This window comes from Takifugu rubripes, chromosome 6, assembly GCF_901000725.2.
Source record: "Takifugu rubripes chromosome 6, fTakRub1.2, whole genome shotgun sequence".
Classification (NCBI taxonomy): domain Eukaryota; kingdom Metazoa; phylum Chordata; class Actinopteri; order Tetraodontiformes; family Tetraodontidae; genus Takifugu; species Takifugu rubripes.
This window is the reverse complement of record NC_042290.1, coordinates 7,942,945-7,958,781: the sequence shown is the minus strand read 5'-3', so window position 1 is coordinate 7,958,781 and position 15,837 is coordinate 7,942,945. Positions and strand designations below refer to the sequence as shown.

The following is a 15,837-nucleotide window of genomic DNA, read 5'->3' as shown; positions in this document are numbered from 1 at the left end:
GTAGAGGGCAGATGTACGCGTTAGAGCCAATGAGCCTATGGGGAAAGAAGAAGAAGAAGGTCATAGAACTGGACCAGATAGATTTAGCACCGCGCATGTGTCCAATTGTCAATGTCGTTATTTTCCGCTAATTCAAAGGTTAACTATACTTTGTTTTTGTAATTTCGAGATGATAACATCATGTTACTAATCAAGCTATATACACACTCATAACTAATTAAGAAGTCTATTGCGAGTACCGTAAATTCGTATTAATTTGTTCTTTTGTTGAATCAAAACGAGTATATGCGACTGTTACTCGGGTGTTTTATACTGGCTGAAAAGACATGACACGAGGCATGTGATCAAAATGAGTTAAACTTTAAAACACGCTTTAGTGGTGATGGGGTAAGCAGAGTTCGTTTCTTTTTAGTGTATATCTATGTCTTCCATCTTTGTGTACGCTCACTGTACCCATTCACACAGTTGTTGCTAACTCCGTAATGGATCATGTCCCAAGTTCATACTCGTCATCAGCTGCAGAAGAAAATGGCACTGAAACATACGACGGTTCCCCGGTGAAAGACGAATTAGCCGACGCTTTTGGTGACTTAACCACTTTACAGGCCGAGGCTTTGATTCCGGAGAGTAGACGACCGACGTGTTTGCGGTGCTGGTGAGGTCAATTCCATTGAGGCTAACGCTAGCTCGCCCCCTAGAAGTCCACTTACTTTCTTCATTAAGAGATTATCACATTTGAATAAATGGGCAGAGATGGGGCTAGAATTGTGGACAATCACAGCCTCACTTCTTCAACTTTCCTCCCATGCAGTCGCCCAGAGAAGGTGTGTCTCTGTCCCTTTTTCCCTCCGCAACCCCTCGAAGTCTCAACATCTCTGTATGTTGTGCAGCATCCTGCAGAAGTGAGTTATGCCACTGACATTCTGTCTCTAAAACTATGATTGTGTCTTTGAATGCCCTCTGATCTTTGGGTAGAAGCTGCTCTTTTGGAAGGCATACTTGTGATTTAATCAAATCACATCAATCCAATTTTAACCTCTTAAACCAATCAGCATCTTTAAAGAAGATAAGGACTTTTCTAATCCATGCTGTTATTCCAGGGGGGCAGGGTGCTTCGCACTGTTCCGCTGCTGGCTGCATGTTTACCTCAAGGAAAATGCAACATCATAGTTGGAAGAAGATTCAGCGAAGAGAGGTAGATGGTGATCCTTTTCTTTCGCTCAATAATAAAGGAAATTAAAACTTATTCCACCACCATTGATAGTGAAATCTCCACTGTGATGCTCTCCGTTTTATCCTTTTTTAAATCCAGGTATCCAGAGCTGGCTGCCATTTGCCGAGATAGCAGAACACTCATCCTGTATCCAGGCCCCAAATCTGAGAATCTGGAGGAATTAGTGCAACGGGAAGAAATAGGCACTGAGAAACATAACGTGATCATCATAGATGGCACCTGGAGTCAGGCTAAAAATATGTTCCTTAAAAACAGCCTGTTACACCTCCCAAAACAGGTACACAGATGTGGAGCAATCTGACTCGAACAGCGAGTTGTTTTTACGAGATTCCATGAGTTACTCGGACCTAAATGGATTCCTCTGACTTGTATCTTGGCTTATCAGGTGCAGCTCAATGGAACTCTGTCCAGTCAGTATGTGATTCGTACCCAGCCCTCCAACATCTGTCTGTCCACACTGGAAAGCGCTGCCTACGCCCTCTCAATCCTAGAGAAGAACGACAGCATCCAAGAGGTAGTGAAATATTTGTGGATTATTGTCTGATGGTGTTTATCTTATCTGCTTTTTCTTTACGAATGATAAAAGTACTTGCACAGTTTATTCGAGCTATGATCAAAATTCGATCTTGCCACCCGTCGGAATTCGTTCCGTGTCCCCGTTTACATGCAAAGGCAACATGTCGTCCTCAACACAAGGTGGGGATATGCGTCTTTTCAGAGCTGCATATCTTTTTCAATCCGGCCCTCTTTCCGATTGTCCTATTACTGGTCATTACATCATAAACAAGGCAGCAGACAGATAAGTGTACGGCTTTGTTTATCTTGTACATGATGCACGTGCTAACTATAGTGCAGCTAAGATGCACGCTGTCCCTCTTTGCCTTCTTTTTCTGCAACCGACTTTCTTGGTTTATTTTGTTCCGCGGTCTTGTGCCAGCACGATGGTTGTGGAGCACATGCGTTGTCCACTTTACCTCTGATTGCACTTATAGTATCTGGGTGTCTTACTCTGATAAGTCGGACTGATGTGTTTACATGCACTTCAGTTGTCCTGAGTCAGATTAAAGAAATGCTTCATCTTTATTTACCTATTTGGACAGAAAACTCCACAGTTTAAATGAATTTCCACTTCCATTTCCCCCCATTCTCTTTTCTCCAGGTCTTACTGAGGCCCCTGAAGGCCCTCTGCTCCTTCCAGCTGGACCACGGTGCCCAGATTCATCACAGCAAGGAGCATCTGCTGAAGAACGGCATGTACGACAAACCCATGCCAACAAACAAGAGCAAGATTAAAAGGATGGAAAAGCTGGTCACCGACCACAAGATCTGCCCCAGATGAGGAGTAACGGGGCAGAGAGACTGGACTGTGGCACCACAGCAGCATGTAGCAGCATCAGGGTTCAGACTACTCAACCACTGGACTTTTTGGACATTTTGTTCTGTTTTACTTATTATTGTTGCTGGTAAAATGAATCTATTCTAAATTAATTCGTTATAAACCAGGTTTTATCCTTAAAAGGTTTACATAAGTCTTCCCTGCACTTTATAAACAATGTGGTGCACTTCTGATGCATATATGGATCAAACTGGGGCCTAAACAAGGGGAGGTTTATAATCATATTCCAGTACACACATTAACACAATATATGGAACACCCAATGAACTCTATTTTCATATTTTTGTTTAAACTGCTGCCTTGTGCATTTTGTACCAAAATGAACAGAATTTTTACCTGTGGTTATGTAATATCCCTCCCTTCAGCTGGGTTGGTCCAGAAAACTGCTGCTTCAGGTTTAAACCATGTTTGTGGTGGCTGAACGGGTGCTGTTGGAGACGAGTGTTTGAATTTAAATCTGCTGGTCAGCCCGGTGTTAAACCTTTCTGCTATACCCCCGTCACATCCAGAAGGGCTGAATTATTGTTTTTAATAAATCTGTTTTCAGATACTAATAGCATTTTGGTCTGTTTAGCAGGACAAAATAAGGTTTTTCACACCGACCTGTGGTTACTAGCTACTTAAATTCAAATATAAAGTCATTTATTTACAGGTTTTAAATAACACAACTTAAATAGTTTTGGATACGCTATTGAGTGATTCATATTTTCAAAGTTAACTGATGCAGCATACTGTTGGAAAGATTGTCCGGGTTTTACAACTCCCAAATTATGACATTTTAAAAGATCGCTGAAGACGGTGGGTTACTGCGCATGCGCACTGGCCGTCAGTAACAGTCGCGCCGCCATCTTTGTCGGTGCCCATTGTTCACCCTGGTGCTAACTGCGGTGGTAAATCAGTTCGTACTGCGCAATTAAATAATTTGTCAGTCTCAAAGGTAGCAACCCGCCACAACTGTGGGGTTTCTTTTGAGGTCGCGACTCGTTCTCGGCCAAAAAAAAGACAGAGAATGGACGACGAACAGCCCAAAACCCTGTAAGTATGTCCGGTAACCACACCGTTAGCTAACCACTTGTGTTCGTCACGTAGCCTAGCATTGAGACACCAATTATCTAAGGCGCAATTCCCTCTCAAAATGCACCTTAACATTACTACAAAGTATTGGGCTTCTGTAATACCAGCATATCGTGGATTGCGTCCGGCTCTACTCGCTCGACCTGATTAAATTGCAAAATTCCAATCATCGGATATTAATATATCTTCGGCTAAATATGGCACCTAGCAACAAGGCTAGCTGTTTCCAGAACAATCTTAAATTAGCCCTGTATGCAGCGGTTCGCACTGCTTGAGAGGGGAAAAAAGTTGCATCGTTATTAAACATCAGCGCTGCTTGGTGTTAGCTTAAAAAAATACATGTCGTAAATACGAAATGCATCAAATATAAGATAAAGACATGAATATGGTCAGCTGAACTAAGCTCCCTGAGGTCTGCTGTGGCCCCTCATATCTGTTCGGGCAATAGACGAATTATCCTCAAGGACATGTTTTATGAGCAATTATTCTAATATTAATATCTCAAACGTTGAATATATGTATAGGTGTTATGTTAATCAGCTGAATTAATAGGGTGCTTAAGTTTAAAGCCAACCGTGACCGCTGTGTAAATAATATTTCATCTTTGCAGCAAATTCCTGATTATAGTCAGGAATTTGGGCCTAAAGGCTACTACCCTTTCCAGGTGTCTGCTGCTGTAATAGACTATAATCTTTGGGCCCTAATTGTTCTTTCTTTAGCCACGGTGCCAAAGATTCCATAATCTTTGTCAACATGTAATGTGGGTCTCTAGGGTAAAAAAGGTCCCAGGAAAATTGTGTCAATTTCTAATAAAGGAAACTTGCTTCCACGTCATCACAGATAATCACCCCCCCCCCCCTTTTTTTTTTTTACAGTCTCTCATTTCATGAATAAAAACTGTCGATTTTTTCCAAGGTATGTGGGGAATCTGTCCAGGGATGTGACAGAGGCCCTCATCTTGGAGTTGTTTGGCCAGATTGGACCCTGCAAGAGCTGTAAAATGATAGTAGATGTAAGTTTGTCACTTTCTAGATACTGACTATAACCACTAAATTGTAGTTGGACATATGTTGGTCCTGATAATTTACTGTTGGAGACAATAAACTAAGAATTGATTGTTTTGAGCTGCATGTGTCATTCAGCATCGGGGAATTAAACGGTCAATAGATGGGGAACGAAAACACGGTTTGGTTTGAATTAAATCTCCCTCTCTGTCTCTCATGTCCACTCCAGACAGCAGGCCATGATCCGTACTGCTTTGTGGAATTCTATGAACATAGACACGCCACTGCCACAATCGCAGCCATGAATGGTCGGAAAATTCTGGGTAAGGTAAGCAGTCATATTTCCTGGGTGGCTCAACTAAGGCACGTCCAAGACTGGGTCTCAAAGTGACCAAAAAGTTTGTATCCATGTAAACCCTCATTTAGCTGCTCCACTTAATGTTTCTCTCGTGCACATTATTCTTCTGTGCACTGTCTGAAAGATGGTTGAGATCAGCAGTCACTGACTTTTGTGAATTTATTTATTGCTGTGAAGGTTCAGACTCCTAACAAAACATATGTTCATGGACTCAAGAAAGTGAGTTTTTTAATTTACCTATTTTATAAATGATCTTATTTTAACACATGTTCAACAACAAATAAAACATCCCCCCCCCCAAACACTCCAAAATAATGCAATTTTTTCCCCTTTTTGTCCCAGAATAATACATTTAGAATCCCATTTTGCGTTCTGTCATGCGCCCGCATTTTGTAAGAAAACCTTTACGCCGCTGTGATCATGCTGCATACAACGTTTCTTTAGTTTAACTGATGCTCTCTGCCCCGACGTCTTTACTGTTGTGTTCTCATTTCCACATAAAATCCACATAAGAGCACCTTCAAGGAAAATACCTTCAGTTGAAAATATTTTATCCTCAACAGGTATTGAAGGACCATTTGAGGAGTATAACAAGTTCGTATAAATCACTTGTTTGTAAGTCCCTTGTTATTTGGACCTTACTTCCTACAGTTTTCTCCAAATTTTTACTAGACTAAGACTGAAATATTCCTAATTATGAAGGTGAAATCCCTTTATTCTCCACTGTATGTTACTGTCTTATTAATAGATGCACAGGTATGTAAACTTAGTAACCATGGATTATTAAATGTGTAATGGTGGTTTATGGAAAGCCTGGCATACCAAGACCACATATAAATGAAGTTCTCGATCACAGATTCTAAGTAGACCTGGTGTGTGACCTCAGCCTCTGATCAAAGAAAAAGAGCCTTCCTCTGTTTCGCGGGTGTATTTTTGGGTCTCACCTTTTCTTTCTTTGCTGCTCTCTGCAACTCTCTCTCTTACAGGAAGTCAAGGTCAACTGGGCCACGACGCCAACCAGCCAAAAGAAAGACACAAGCAGTACGTTCTGAAACGCTTTTTCATAGACAGTATGAAAATCGACCTCCATCGGGGCACTTTTTGGGGTTAAATTTGGGTAATTGTAGTTTTAAAAAAGCTCTTGGGATTTTTCCAAAACCTTGGGTTAATGTTAAATGTTCCTGTGGGTAAAATGGTCAATATGGTTAATATGCAGCCTGTAACTGTTTATATGTCGGGTCACCGCAGGTCACTTCCACGTCTTCGTTGGAGACCTAAGTCCTGAAATCACCACAGATGACATCAAAGCGGCTTTTGGGCCCTTTGGGAAAATATCGTAAGTGTGGTATTCCAGTTGGTCCATATAATCCCGCAGGTTCAAAGTCACCAGGACAGTATCCCGAACTGCCTTTGTGTCCACAGGGACTGTCGGGTGGTCAAAGACATGGCCACAGGTAAATCTAAAGGATACGGCTTTGTCTCCTTCTTCAACAAATGGGTGAGTGTCTCGCTAACACCTGTAGAGTCCTTTGTGTTTGGCGTAACCGACTCAGGGAGGTTGTTTTGGTGTCATCAGGATGCAGAGAACGCCATACAGCAGATGGGTGGGCAGTGGCTGGGAGGCAGGCAGATCAGAACCAACTGGGCCACAAGGAAGCCCGCCCCCAAGACTACAAATGAAAGTATGTGGTGCTTGACTGGAGATAAGCCACAGATGTTTGACTCAAGCAGCTGGTGAAACTTGTATTTCTCCCCCTTTAGCTACTAACACCAAGCAACTATCTTTTGACGAAGTGGTCAACCAGTCCAGCCCCAGCAACTGCACTGTTTACTGCGGGGGGGTGACAACAGGTCTCACAGGTGAGTCACACACTGCTCAGTCAGTCACGACATGGTTCGAAACCTCATACTTGAATCCTATTGTTTATTCTTGTTTTCAGAGCAAATTATGAGACAGACCTTCTCACCCTTTGGCCATATAATGGAAATCCGCGTGTTCCCAGACAAAGGCTACTCATTTGTGAGGTAAGCAGACCCCTTTTTGTCTTTTTTAATCCTGTCACGATCACCTGACCTGTCCCTTTTGGCAGGTTCAACTCTCACGAGGCAGCAGCTCACGCCATCGTGTCCGTCAATGGCACGACCATCGAGGGCTACGTCGTCAAGTGTTACTGGGGCAAGGAGACGACGGATATGGTCAGCCCCATGCAGCAGGTGCAGATGCCGCAGGTGTGTAGCCACGCCCTTGCTTCTGCCGGTGAGGCCTGAAGCCTGGCCTTGTGTAAAACTCTGCATGTTCTATACAACAGCAGAACACCATGAGCTTTGCAGCGCAGCACTACAGCCAGTGGGGGCAGTGGTACGGCAACACGCAGCAGATCGGACAGTACGTCCCCAACGGATGGCAGGTACCCAGCTATGGCGTCTACGGGCAGACCTGGGATCAACAGGGTTACAAGTAAGCTCCGGCGATCCAGTTCCTTTGGTTTATTATTATTATTTCTTTGCTCCTTTTATGTGATATTGTCGTCCTCTGCTCTCTCAGTCAGTTACATGCCGGGGCTGGATGGACAGGCATGAGCGCCGTGAGCAACGGAGGCATGGTGGAGCCGGGTCAGGGGGTCAACGGGACGATGCTAACCAACCAGACTGGCATGAGCACCGCCGGCTACCCCACTCACTGATCGCACACCGCTGTTTCCGAGCCTCTGAGGCCAGAAGAACGAAACTCTGCTGGGGAAAGGAGCGCGTTAGATGAGCTCTGTCTGCTACCACACGTGTTATTCTGTTAGTGGAGCCGGTGCACCATGTTATCAACTTTACTGGCTCATAACCTTATCCACTGCCCAGATCTGCAAGTGTGAAGGAATACTACCACAGAACACTTGAACACTGTCCAAACAGCCTTTGCTAATTCATTCTGCATTTCCGGGCCCATTTCAGCATCGTTGGCCTGCTTTTGTAATGCCCGCCGATACCTGGCTAAATATAAATTATATGACCACGTCTGTCCTGATATTTCCAACAACAACCTTGTAGTATAAAGGCGAGAAATGTCGACATCTGTTGTAAAACACCCACGTTGTGTTTTAAGCCGCTTGGAGCCAAAGAGCAAGAGCAGAGATTTGTACCAATGTTAACACCAGACACGGAGAAGAGGCGGCCATCTTTGCCATAACAAATAGTCGATAGTCCATAAGTCTTTTTTTCTTTTTTTTTCTGAATAGGAACTGTTGCTCTCACTGTGTTTGTTTAAGTGAGTTCTCAGACTGTTGTCATCTTCCCGAGACATGTAGGAAATCACTGAGTAGAAGCTGACAGAAAGCAAACGTCACATTTCAGCGATCCTTCGCTCATCGGTCCCAGAACGGACTGAGAATCCTTCTGTGGATAAGAAACTGTGAGTATGCTCGTGTGTGTGCATGAACTTTGATGCTTTTACACACAAGACAACGTCCAGTTTAACTTCCCTGAAACAGAAAGGACTATGCCACCCACCCCCCCCCATGTCATTTACTTTCTTTAAACGCTGACATTGTATAAAGATTTTTTTTTTGTGCGTTTTGTTTCGGGACTGTCTTATCAAGGATTGTTGCAGTGTCACCGCAGAATTGTGAGCTCTTATGTTCATTTATAAAGCATTAACTGACTGTCGACTTTATTTTTAAAATTAGATTTTCAATATTTCAAACCAATTGCAGGGATTAACTGCCACTCTTATCTCACCAATGGGCAGAGAAATATTGCACAAATTCTTAAGTTCATCTTTTCACGGTTTGATAAGGTCATTTTCTGCATTCCAGTTTCTTTTGTAAATTCACTTGAAAGTCTGTTTTATGTAAAGATCTGCTTCATTGTACTGAATCTGTATAAAGATGATATGTTAATTAAGGAAGCATCTGGGCTTCTGGAATATGGACAGCTGTGTAACAGTAGCATCCCTGTCTAGTTCTTTTCATGTAAAGTAGGCTCCAGAGGAATTGGCCATGAAATCAGAAAAGGCATTTAATTGACAGGCAATGCATTAGTTAAATTATTCAGTTTTAGCTAATAAACCATTGTTTTTATAGCTGAAGTTAAAACCTCGTGAGAATCGGACTAGATTGTACACGTGTAGTTAAACCCATTGTGTTGCCTTATTTTAATATGAATTGAACCACGAACCATCAAAAAGTTGGCGGTGCCTAAGAATGTTTTGAATCTTTGTTTTGGCAAGAGAAGTATTGAGTTTTTGATTTGTCCCATTAAAATGCTGATGCTGAAATGGTTTAATTGGCAAATTTATGCGATGCTGTACTTTGTGTTTTCCCAATGACAAAGTGGGACGATTGGATTTAAAATAGCTTGGAGAAAAAATGGATGGAGGGCAAATGGCAAGTATTTTTAAGGGACGTTTCCAGTAACATTCAGTTAAGATTTCCATTTATTTAGATAATTATCTTTTGAGAAATTGTTCTGCTTTATCTCTTTAAATATTTGTAACATTCGAATCAAAATGGTGCCCATTTAAATCTTACTTTATAGGTTTACACTCAGTAGTTATTACAATAATCGAATCATATGACATAAATTTCGGATTTGCAACGCGGATTTCTCGTTTTCTTGCTTTAAAAACACAAGGGTAAAAACAAGGGTAAAAAGCGCGCTATCGTCCACGAACTACAAATCCCAGAATTCACCGCTGCCACAATAGGCTGACCCTCATTTAGTCACCTGACTCCTTCTGACCAATGAAGAGTGTCGTTACAGGCGCAATGCGGTTGTCGGGATGTAAGGAGGAATGGCGACGGTCGAGACGGACAAGAGCTGAATTTGACCAAACAGAAGCGAATCCGCAGGTAGTTTAAACATTCTCACCTTGTCCGATCACTTGTACCATAGGAGCGTGTTTACGGAGTCGTTGCTGAAGCCATTTCGGGTCCAGCCAAAGCGTTTTATTTGTCACTTTTGAAACTGATAGAAACACTTATAGTAAGTGTTTAAAGTTCATCTACGTAATATAATTTTTAAAGCAACGCCTATTCGATCGTTTCCTTTGGTGATGTGAGCCTATATTTAATTTCTGCCTAAACCGTTTGATCCAACCCCCTCCACCCCGCCTCAAGTTTTCCTGGAAACTGAATCATGATAAATGCCAAAATGGAAGCTGACAATGTGACAATGTCCTCGGCCGACGTGGTTGCATCCTCCAGGCCCCTGACCACCCAGACAAATCTGACTGTCAAACAGAGAGAACACAGACGGACCGCACCCACCACCCCCGACTTCCTGTCGAACCTGGGCAGGGCCACCCTGCGGGGCATCCGCAAGTGCCCCCAGTGTGGCATCTACAACGGAACCCGCGGGCTCAGCTGCAAGAACAAGGCCTGCGGAATCAAGCTGAGGAACGCGTCTCCGAGCAGCCGAAGCCGCAGGAGCTGCCCGGTGGAGGTGGTCAAAATGATCATAGACAGCGAGGAGAGCGGGGCGAAAGGAGGGGGGGTGCAGGTCTTCTCCGTGTGCCACAGAGGAAGAGGAGCCGCAGCCACACACCTGGGCTTCGTCGAGCTGGTTCCCACTGACACCGCAATAGCCACGGGCGACGGCGCCACTCTGCTGACTCGTATAAACCTGGGGCGCTGCTTTGTGCCGTCCTGCAGGCAGGGTCAAAGGTCAAACCAGAACGAGCCCGAGTCGAGCGCCGCCGAGTCCAAACAGTCCTCGGACGTCCTCTGCGTCCACATCAAGCAGGCCATCGAGTGCCACAGCTGCGCCACCCCGCTGACCTTTAAAAGCTCCATCTTGGAAGGGCTGCAGGTCTCCATTCAGGCCAGGGCGGAGCTGTGGAGGCTGGCGACGGAGTCTCCGGGGCCCCTGGTGCAGCGTGTTGCTAAGGACACCATGGTTGTCAAATGCCACGCGGACTCCCAGCATCCCCTGGGGTTACTGCACCTCACCATAGGGGCGGGGGGGCTGTCCGAGGGTTCGAAGAGCGAGAAGAGGAGCAGAGAGCAGCAGGCGATCTTCCGCTGCGCCTGTCAGCTCGCCAGCAAACGGAGTAAAGCCGGCAACGCCGCAGCCGCCGGCGCCGGCTGCCACCCCCCGCTGAGCACGGCCGCGCCGCCGCCCTGCCTCCACTTTTACGCCTGTGTGTGCGCGTTTGCGAGCGACGACAAACTGTCTGCGGAGTTCGCTGCTTTCATCGACCACAGCTCCAACGGTACAGTAGCAGAACCCTTTTAAAGGCGCCCACGCTGGCGTGAAGCCGCCGTAATGTTGCACGGGAGGTTCAAATCTAAACGCTGTTCATAAGCAAAATGGAGGGACGTCCTCTTTAAACCCAATGTTTCAGACGGTGTTTTCCCCCCCACGTCGTCTTTTAGGTGGGCAGCAGAACGAGATAAACCGAGGGGCCATTCCCGGTGAGAAGCCTCTGCAACAAGCTGAACCATTTAACTCTCAGAATAAGACGAAGAAGCTGCGCCTGGATGACGCTCTCGCCGGTGCTCTCTTCATATTCACAGAACACACAGCCGAAGCTGTGATTCTTTGGACGGTAAAGTAAGTGTGTGTTGTGCTGCTTGATCCCCCTCATGTCTCAGGGAGCACCAGCGTGGTGGACGAGCGTGCCGTGGCCATGGGCTTCCAACAGTGGCTGGCCGGCGTCACTGAGAGGATCCACCTGACCATGCACTACCAGAATAATGGTACAGTCCAGGTTCATTTAATCTGACACCACTGTCTGTCCTCCAGGGATTGTGTGATGCTAAAGCCACCACAGACCAAATTGAGCGTGCAACCAGTCGATCCCAAAGTGTAGAAAAACACGTTGATTCGACCTGTATAGGTGTGGTGCTTCCGATTGGCGCCACCTAGTGGCGATATGACAAACTGCAACAATAGCGAGTTTGTCGTCCCTTTTAAAGGGAATCCACGTTGGCTGTTGGATAACCACGAGTTCCATGAGAACCCACAAGATTTTGAAGTCCAAAGCTTTGTTGTTGCTTATAGTTATTAAAGAATATTACCAAATACTACATTTTCTTTCAATTTTATCTCTCTGCCTTTGTTTTAATGAAGATATAGATAGAAAATGTCTGCCTCATGCAAAGAGCGGTATCATCCATATAAATGGGCTTGTAATGGTCTAAAACTTGAAACTGTGCCTGCTGTGGCTTGACGAGGTGCATCTTCAGCAGGGAAACCTCAGCCTCTCGTCTACCACATCCCCCAGGAGTTCTTCAACGCTCTGCAGCAACGCCTCTCGCTGGGCTCCAAGAAGAAGAGGCTGCCCAACTTCACAACAGGTAGGCGCAACAGTTTGACCTCGCAATCACGCCCGACGCCTCGGGAGCTGAAAGCCGACGACTTCCCTGGTCTCTTTTTGCTGTGACCAGCGTTTGCGAGAACTGATGGACTTCCTCTGGGCTCTTTCACCAAGTACACCTGGCACATCACCGACCTGGCGCAGGTCAAGCGCATCTTCGACACCCCGGAGGTAAATGCACACGTGACCTCAGTCCAGCCGATCGGCTGCTCCTCAGCCTCGCCTCACATACATTATCCCCCTCAGGTGCCTCTGGAGCTCTCTCAGAGCTTTGTGAAGAACATCGATGGCACCTACTCACGTTTCCGCTGTCCTGACCCTCCCCCTCAGCCAGAGGCACACAGGACAGACCGACCGCTACCCATAAGGCCTCTGGAGCTCCGCACCTTCCTCAGAGTCGGTGAGTGGGTTTATTCCCGGCTCTCCACAGCACCGGTCCGGCACCGCTGACGATCCTGTGACCTCTCTCAGGAACAGGCTCGGCCACCCTGAAGGAGGCCAATCCCTTTGTGATCGAGTGGATCCCTGACGTGCTCCCTCGCTGTCACATGGGAGAGCTGAGGATCGGCTTCGAATACGGCCACCAGCAGAGCGGTCAGCTGGAGCTCTGCGAGAAAGGAGGCCGCAGCAAGACGGACTCGGACCTGTCCAAACCTGCAAAGACCGTCTGAGTGCTCCAGGTGTTTATTCATGCCTGACGTGGATAATATACCCTATTATATAATGTGGTGATTTAGTCTGCTGTGTAGAACTATTGCCATTAGTTGGTCCTCACACAAACACACACATATATTTATATGTATATATATATATATAAAATAGCTACTTTTAAAAGGATTTTATTTAAGCATTTTAACTGTTCAAAATATAAAAATCAGATTGACCTCTTAAAGCATTTGCCAAGTGTATTTAGAAAATATATTTATCAAATTACATTGTAAAAAATTGATTTTTAAATTTTATTTATCAATCTAAAAACTAAACTTCAGATCTGGAATAGTGAAAACCTCCCCTAACAAGAAGTAAGTTCAGTACTCTGATGAGTAATTAAAAAAAGAAATCAAATAATTACTTTTGAAAATGGTTCTTTATGAAACATATTTATTACTTAGTGAATGCTGTCATTTTTGTCTGTGTCCACTTAATATGTTGATATTAGCATGGTGCTAATTGCAGCTCACACTTGCTGCATGTTTATCTTTTTTTTATATATTATATTTCCAGAAACATCAAATACCATTGTGTGTAATTATATCACAGTACAAAAAAAATAAATTTACAGAGATTTATGTTACTCAATAAGATGCTCCAGGTCCCGTCTTTAAGCTGTTGTTCTGTATATACCGATCATCACCAGCAGGTGGCGACACAAGCCCAGATTTCCACCAGGTAGTGTCCATTTGAAATACTGTACACCCAAGAGACCGACGTCAGAGATTATTTAAAAAAACATTTTTTAAAAAAAATGAACTGTTGACGCTTCAGTTGCTGCGGCAACCAGACACAATATCTTGCTACACAAAGATAGATAATGGTGATATCTGACTTCAGGCTCCAATTCTTGTCCTTTATTTTTTTTTTTACATTCAGACTACGAATGCACTCTGATTCCGAACTGACACCAATGGGGCTTTGATTGTAATAGCAGCCCTGGTGGGGGCGCTAGGGTACAAATCAGGGCATCGCTAAAGTCTGAAGCGTTTGCCCTCTGGGCAGCACTTGTTGAAAATGTCACAGCAATCTGTCCACTGTGTGCTGACCTGTTTCAGTATGGAGCGATATGGCAAACTGACAGTCAGATCTGGCTGTTTCGATGCAGAACACGACTATAAAAAGAATGTAAATAAAGACAGACAGACGAGGCTTAAAACGATCCCCCCCGCAACCAAATGTCAGGCCGAGCACAAGGCCGCCTCCCTCTCCGTTATTACGCCACCGAGGGGGGAAACAGCCACACGTCTGTCAACAGCTTCGCACCAGGATCATGTTTTTTACTGGCAAACAGATGGTGGCCTCACCCCACCGTTTGCTGCCATTTATAATGGGATGTTTTCCGGTGGTGTCATTTGAAAAATGCCCCTGAGAGATGTTTTATTTCAGTCGTAATTCCTCCCAACTCACATTATTAGATCCAACACATCCATCATTGATCGGGGATTATGTTTCATCACCCGTGACAGCCATATTGGGTTAAAGATCTTTTACAATGCCGCGCCAGATGTCGATGAAAATGTTGCTCTCTACCACAATGTTTATGCTTAGTAAGCTTTTTTAAAAATATGTGTTAAAGGATGATTTATGTCCCTGTTTTGCTTTAATCACATGTATTTTGGCCCTTCTTACATTAATTCATACACAAATGTTCAAATGTAGGACATTTCTGAATAGAAATGTCTAAACAGCCTGTGATCATGTGGCCATAAAAGCTGGATTTACATTTAAGTGAGGAGATTTCAACAGACTTTCTGATAAGTAATTAATTTTCGGGGTATTTCCGCCCCCTGGCGGTCGCTTTGGGTACATATGTAATAATGCAGGTTCTGTAATTCTTTTCTCCCATTCAAAATGAAATTTGTTTATTTGTCTTTCCAAGCATATTTACCTCCTTCATTATGATTGTTTATATAATGAAAAGTGAGATCAGGAAGGCTCCTGTGACTGCTCCTGGATCAGCTGTGCAAGGCTAAGGTCAGATCGGTGGAACGTTTCTAGATAAAGAGGGCCCATTACTCAGCCTGGGAGGGTGTGTGTTCAGAAGAACTGTCCATTTACGAGAGTGAAAGGGGCTCAGCATTTACCCAGCAACCTCTGAGCCTGGCTTTTCAATCCTGGAGTCAACCAACCACGTCTGACGGCCGTCCCCTGATGATCCGTATCTCAATTCCTCGACTGTTTCTCCTAATTGCCACTGACTGTGCTACAGCCAGAGCGGGTGAGTGTTATCCCCCCCCCCAGAATGATGGATGGATTTGTAGAGTGGGTCGATTTTTCACACACCGGCGGGTGAATGAAGGCACTGTCAGCTCGGCTCCGATGACCTCCTGATTAAGAGCTTAGTGAGGGGCCGTTACCATTAAGCTGTAGCTGCGACAATCGTTAGCTGCCGATTAGCAGCAATAAACGTTGCCTGAATGGGCTCAGCCCGGTACCGGAACGAGTAAAACAGCCGCCTGACTCAACTCGGGGGTAAAATGTGACCCACGTGGCGCCCAAGACGATGTAGAAACAATAATCTGAGCTAACATGAAGGTGTTTTCTGAGTCCAAACTGGAAAAAAAACAGGTTTGGCAGAGATGAAGAGGAGCACGGAGGCTTGAATCCACTGGGAGGAGGTGGTAATGGAACCCAGGTGAAGCTCTTGACAGTGATCAAAATGGAGGGAAGCTAAAGTGGAAAAGTAAAGGCAGGACACCAGGGGAGCGCCGATCCTTCAGACCGGACCAGGAATCCGGAGCCAGACCAGGT

General features: G+C 44.9%; 3 protein-coding genes across 11 annotated transcripts; all 3 read left to right on the top strand.

Annotated features, from left to right (window-relative positions):
• Positions 1 to 12: 12 nt before the first annotated feature.
• On the top strand, positions 13 to 3,321 carry dtwd2 (DTW domain containing 2). 4 transcript variants are annotated; one of them, XM_011619434.2, is made up of 7 exons: positions 13 to 138; positions 500 to 655; positions 812 to 902; positions 1,101 to 1,195; positions 1,313 to 1,511; positions 1,620 to 1,748; positions 2,394 to 3,321. In XM_011619434.2, exons 1-7 carry the CDS (start codon positions 38 to 40, stop codon positions 2,571 to 2,573), a joined length of 951 nt encoding a protein of 316 aa, XP_011617736.2. In that variant the 5' UTR covers positions 13 to 37; the 3' UTR covers positions 2,574 to 3,321. The 4 variants fall into 4 exon arrangements, with proteins under 4 accessions (XP_011617736.2, XP_011617738.1, XP_011617739.1 ...); XM_011619436.2 differs by having other exon boundaries at positions 37 to 138; positions 466 to 655; XM_011619437.2 differs by having other exon boundaries at positions 48 to 387.
• A 162-nt stretch (positions 3,322 to 3,483) lies between these two features.
• On the top strand, positions 3,484 to 9,334 carry tia1 (TIA1 cytotoxic granule-associated RNA binding protein). Of its 2 annotated transcripts, none has more exons than XM_029837390.1 (12): positions 3,484 to 3,665; positions 4,620 to 4,716; positions 4,938 to 5,036; positions 6,053 to 6,107; positions 6,315 to 6,402; positions 6,489 to 6,564; positions 6,643 to 6,748; positions 6,828 to 6,926; positions 7,007 to 7,091; positions 7,157 to 7,295; positions 7,379 to 7,524; positions 7,612 to 9,334. In XM_029837390.1, exons 1-12 carry the CDS (start codon positions 3,640 to 3,642, stop codon positions 7,748 to 7,750), a joined length of 1,155 nt encoding a protein of 384 aa, XP_029693250.1. In that variant the 5' UTR covers positions 3,484 to 3,639; the 3' UTR covers positions 7,751 to 9,334. The 2 variants fall into 2 exon arrangements, with proteins under 2 accessions (XP_029693250.1, XP_003978167.1); XM_003978118.3 differs by having other exon boundaries at positions 3,488 to 3,665; positions 7,376 to 7,524.
• Positions 9,335 to 9,776: 442 nt separating this feature from the next.
• c6h2orf42 (chromosome 6 C2orf42 homolog) lies at positions 9,777 to 13,671 on the top strand. 5 transcript variants are annotated; one of them, XM_011619439.2, is made up of 8 exons: positions 9,782 to 9,904; positions 10,172 to 11,265; positions 11,429 to 11,548; positions 11,648 to 11,752; positions 12,242 to 12,352; positions 12,443 to 12,543; positions 12,619 to 12,772; positions 12,844 to 13,671. In XM_011619439.2, exons 2-8 carry the CDS (start codon positions 10,191 to 10,193, stop codon positions 13,041 to 13,043), a joined length of 1,866 nt encoding a protein of 621 aa, XP_011617741.2. In that variant the 5' UTR covers positions 9,782 to 9,904; positions 10,172 to 10,190; the 3' UTR covers positions 13,044 to 13,671. The 5 variants fall into 5 exon arrangements, with proteins under 5 accessions (XP_029693249.1, XP_003978174.3, XP_029693247.1 ...); XM_029837389.1 differs by having other exon boundaries at positions 9,777 to 11,265; positions 11,429 to 11,467; positions 12,245 to 12,352; XM_003978125.3 differs by having other exon boundaries at positions 9,778 to 11,265; positions 12,245 to 12,352.
• The last annotated feature ends 2,166 nt before the right edge of the window (positions 13,672 to 15,837 follow it).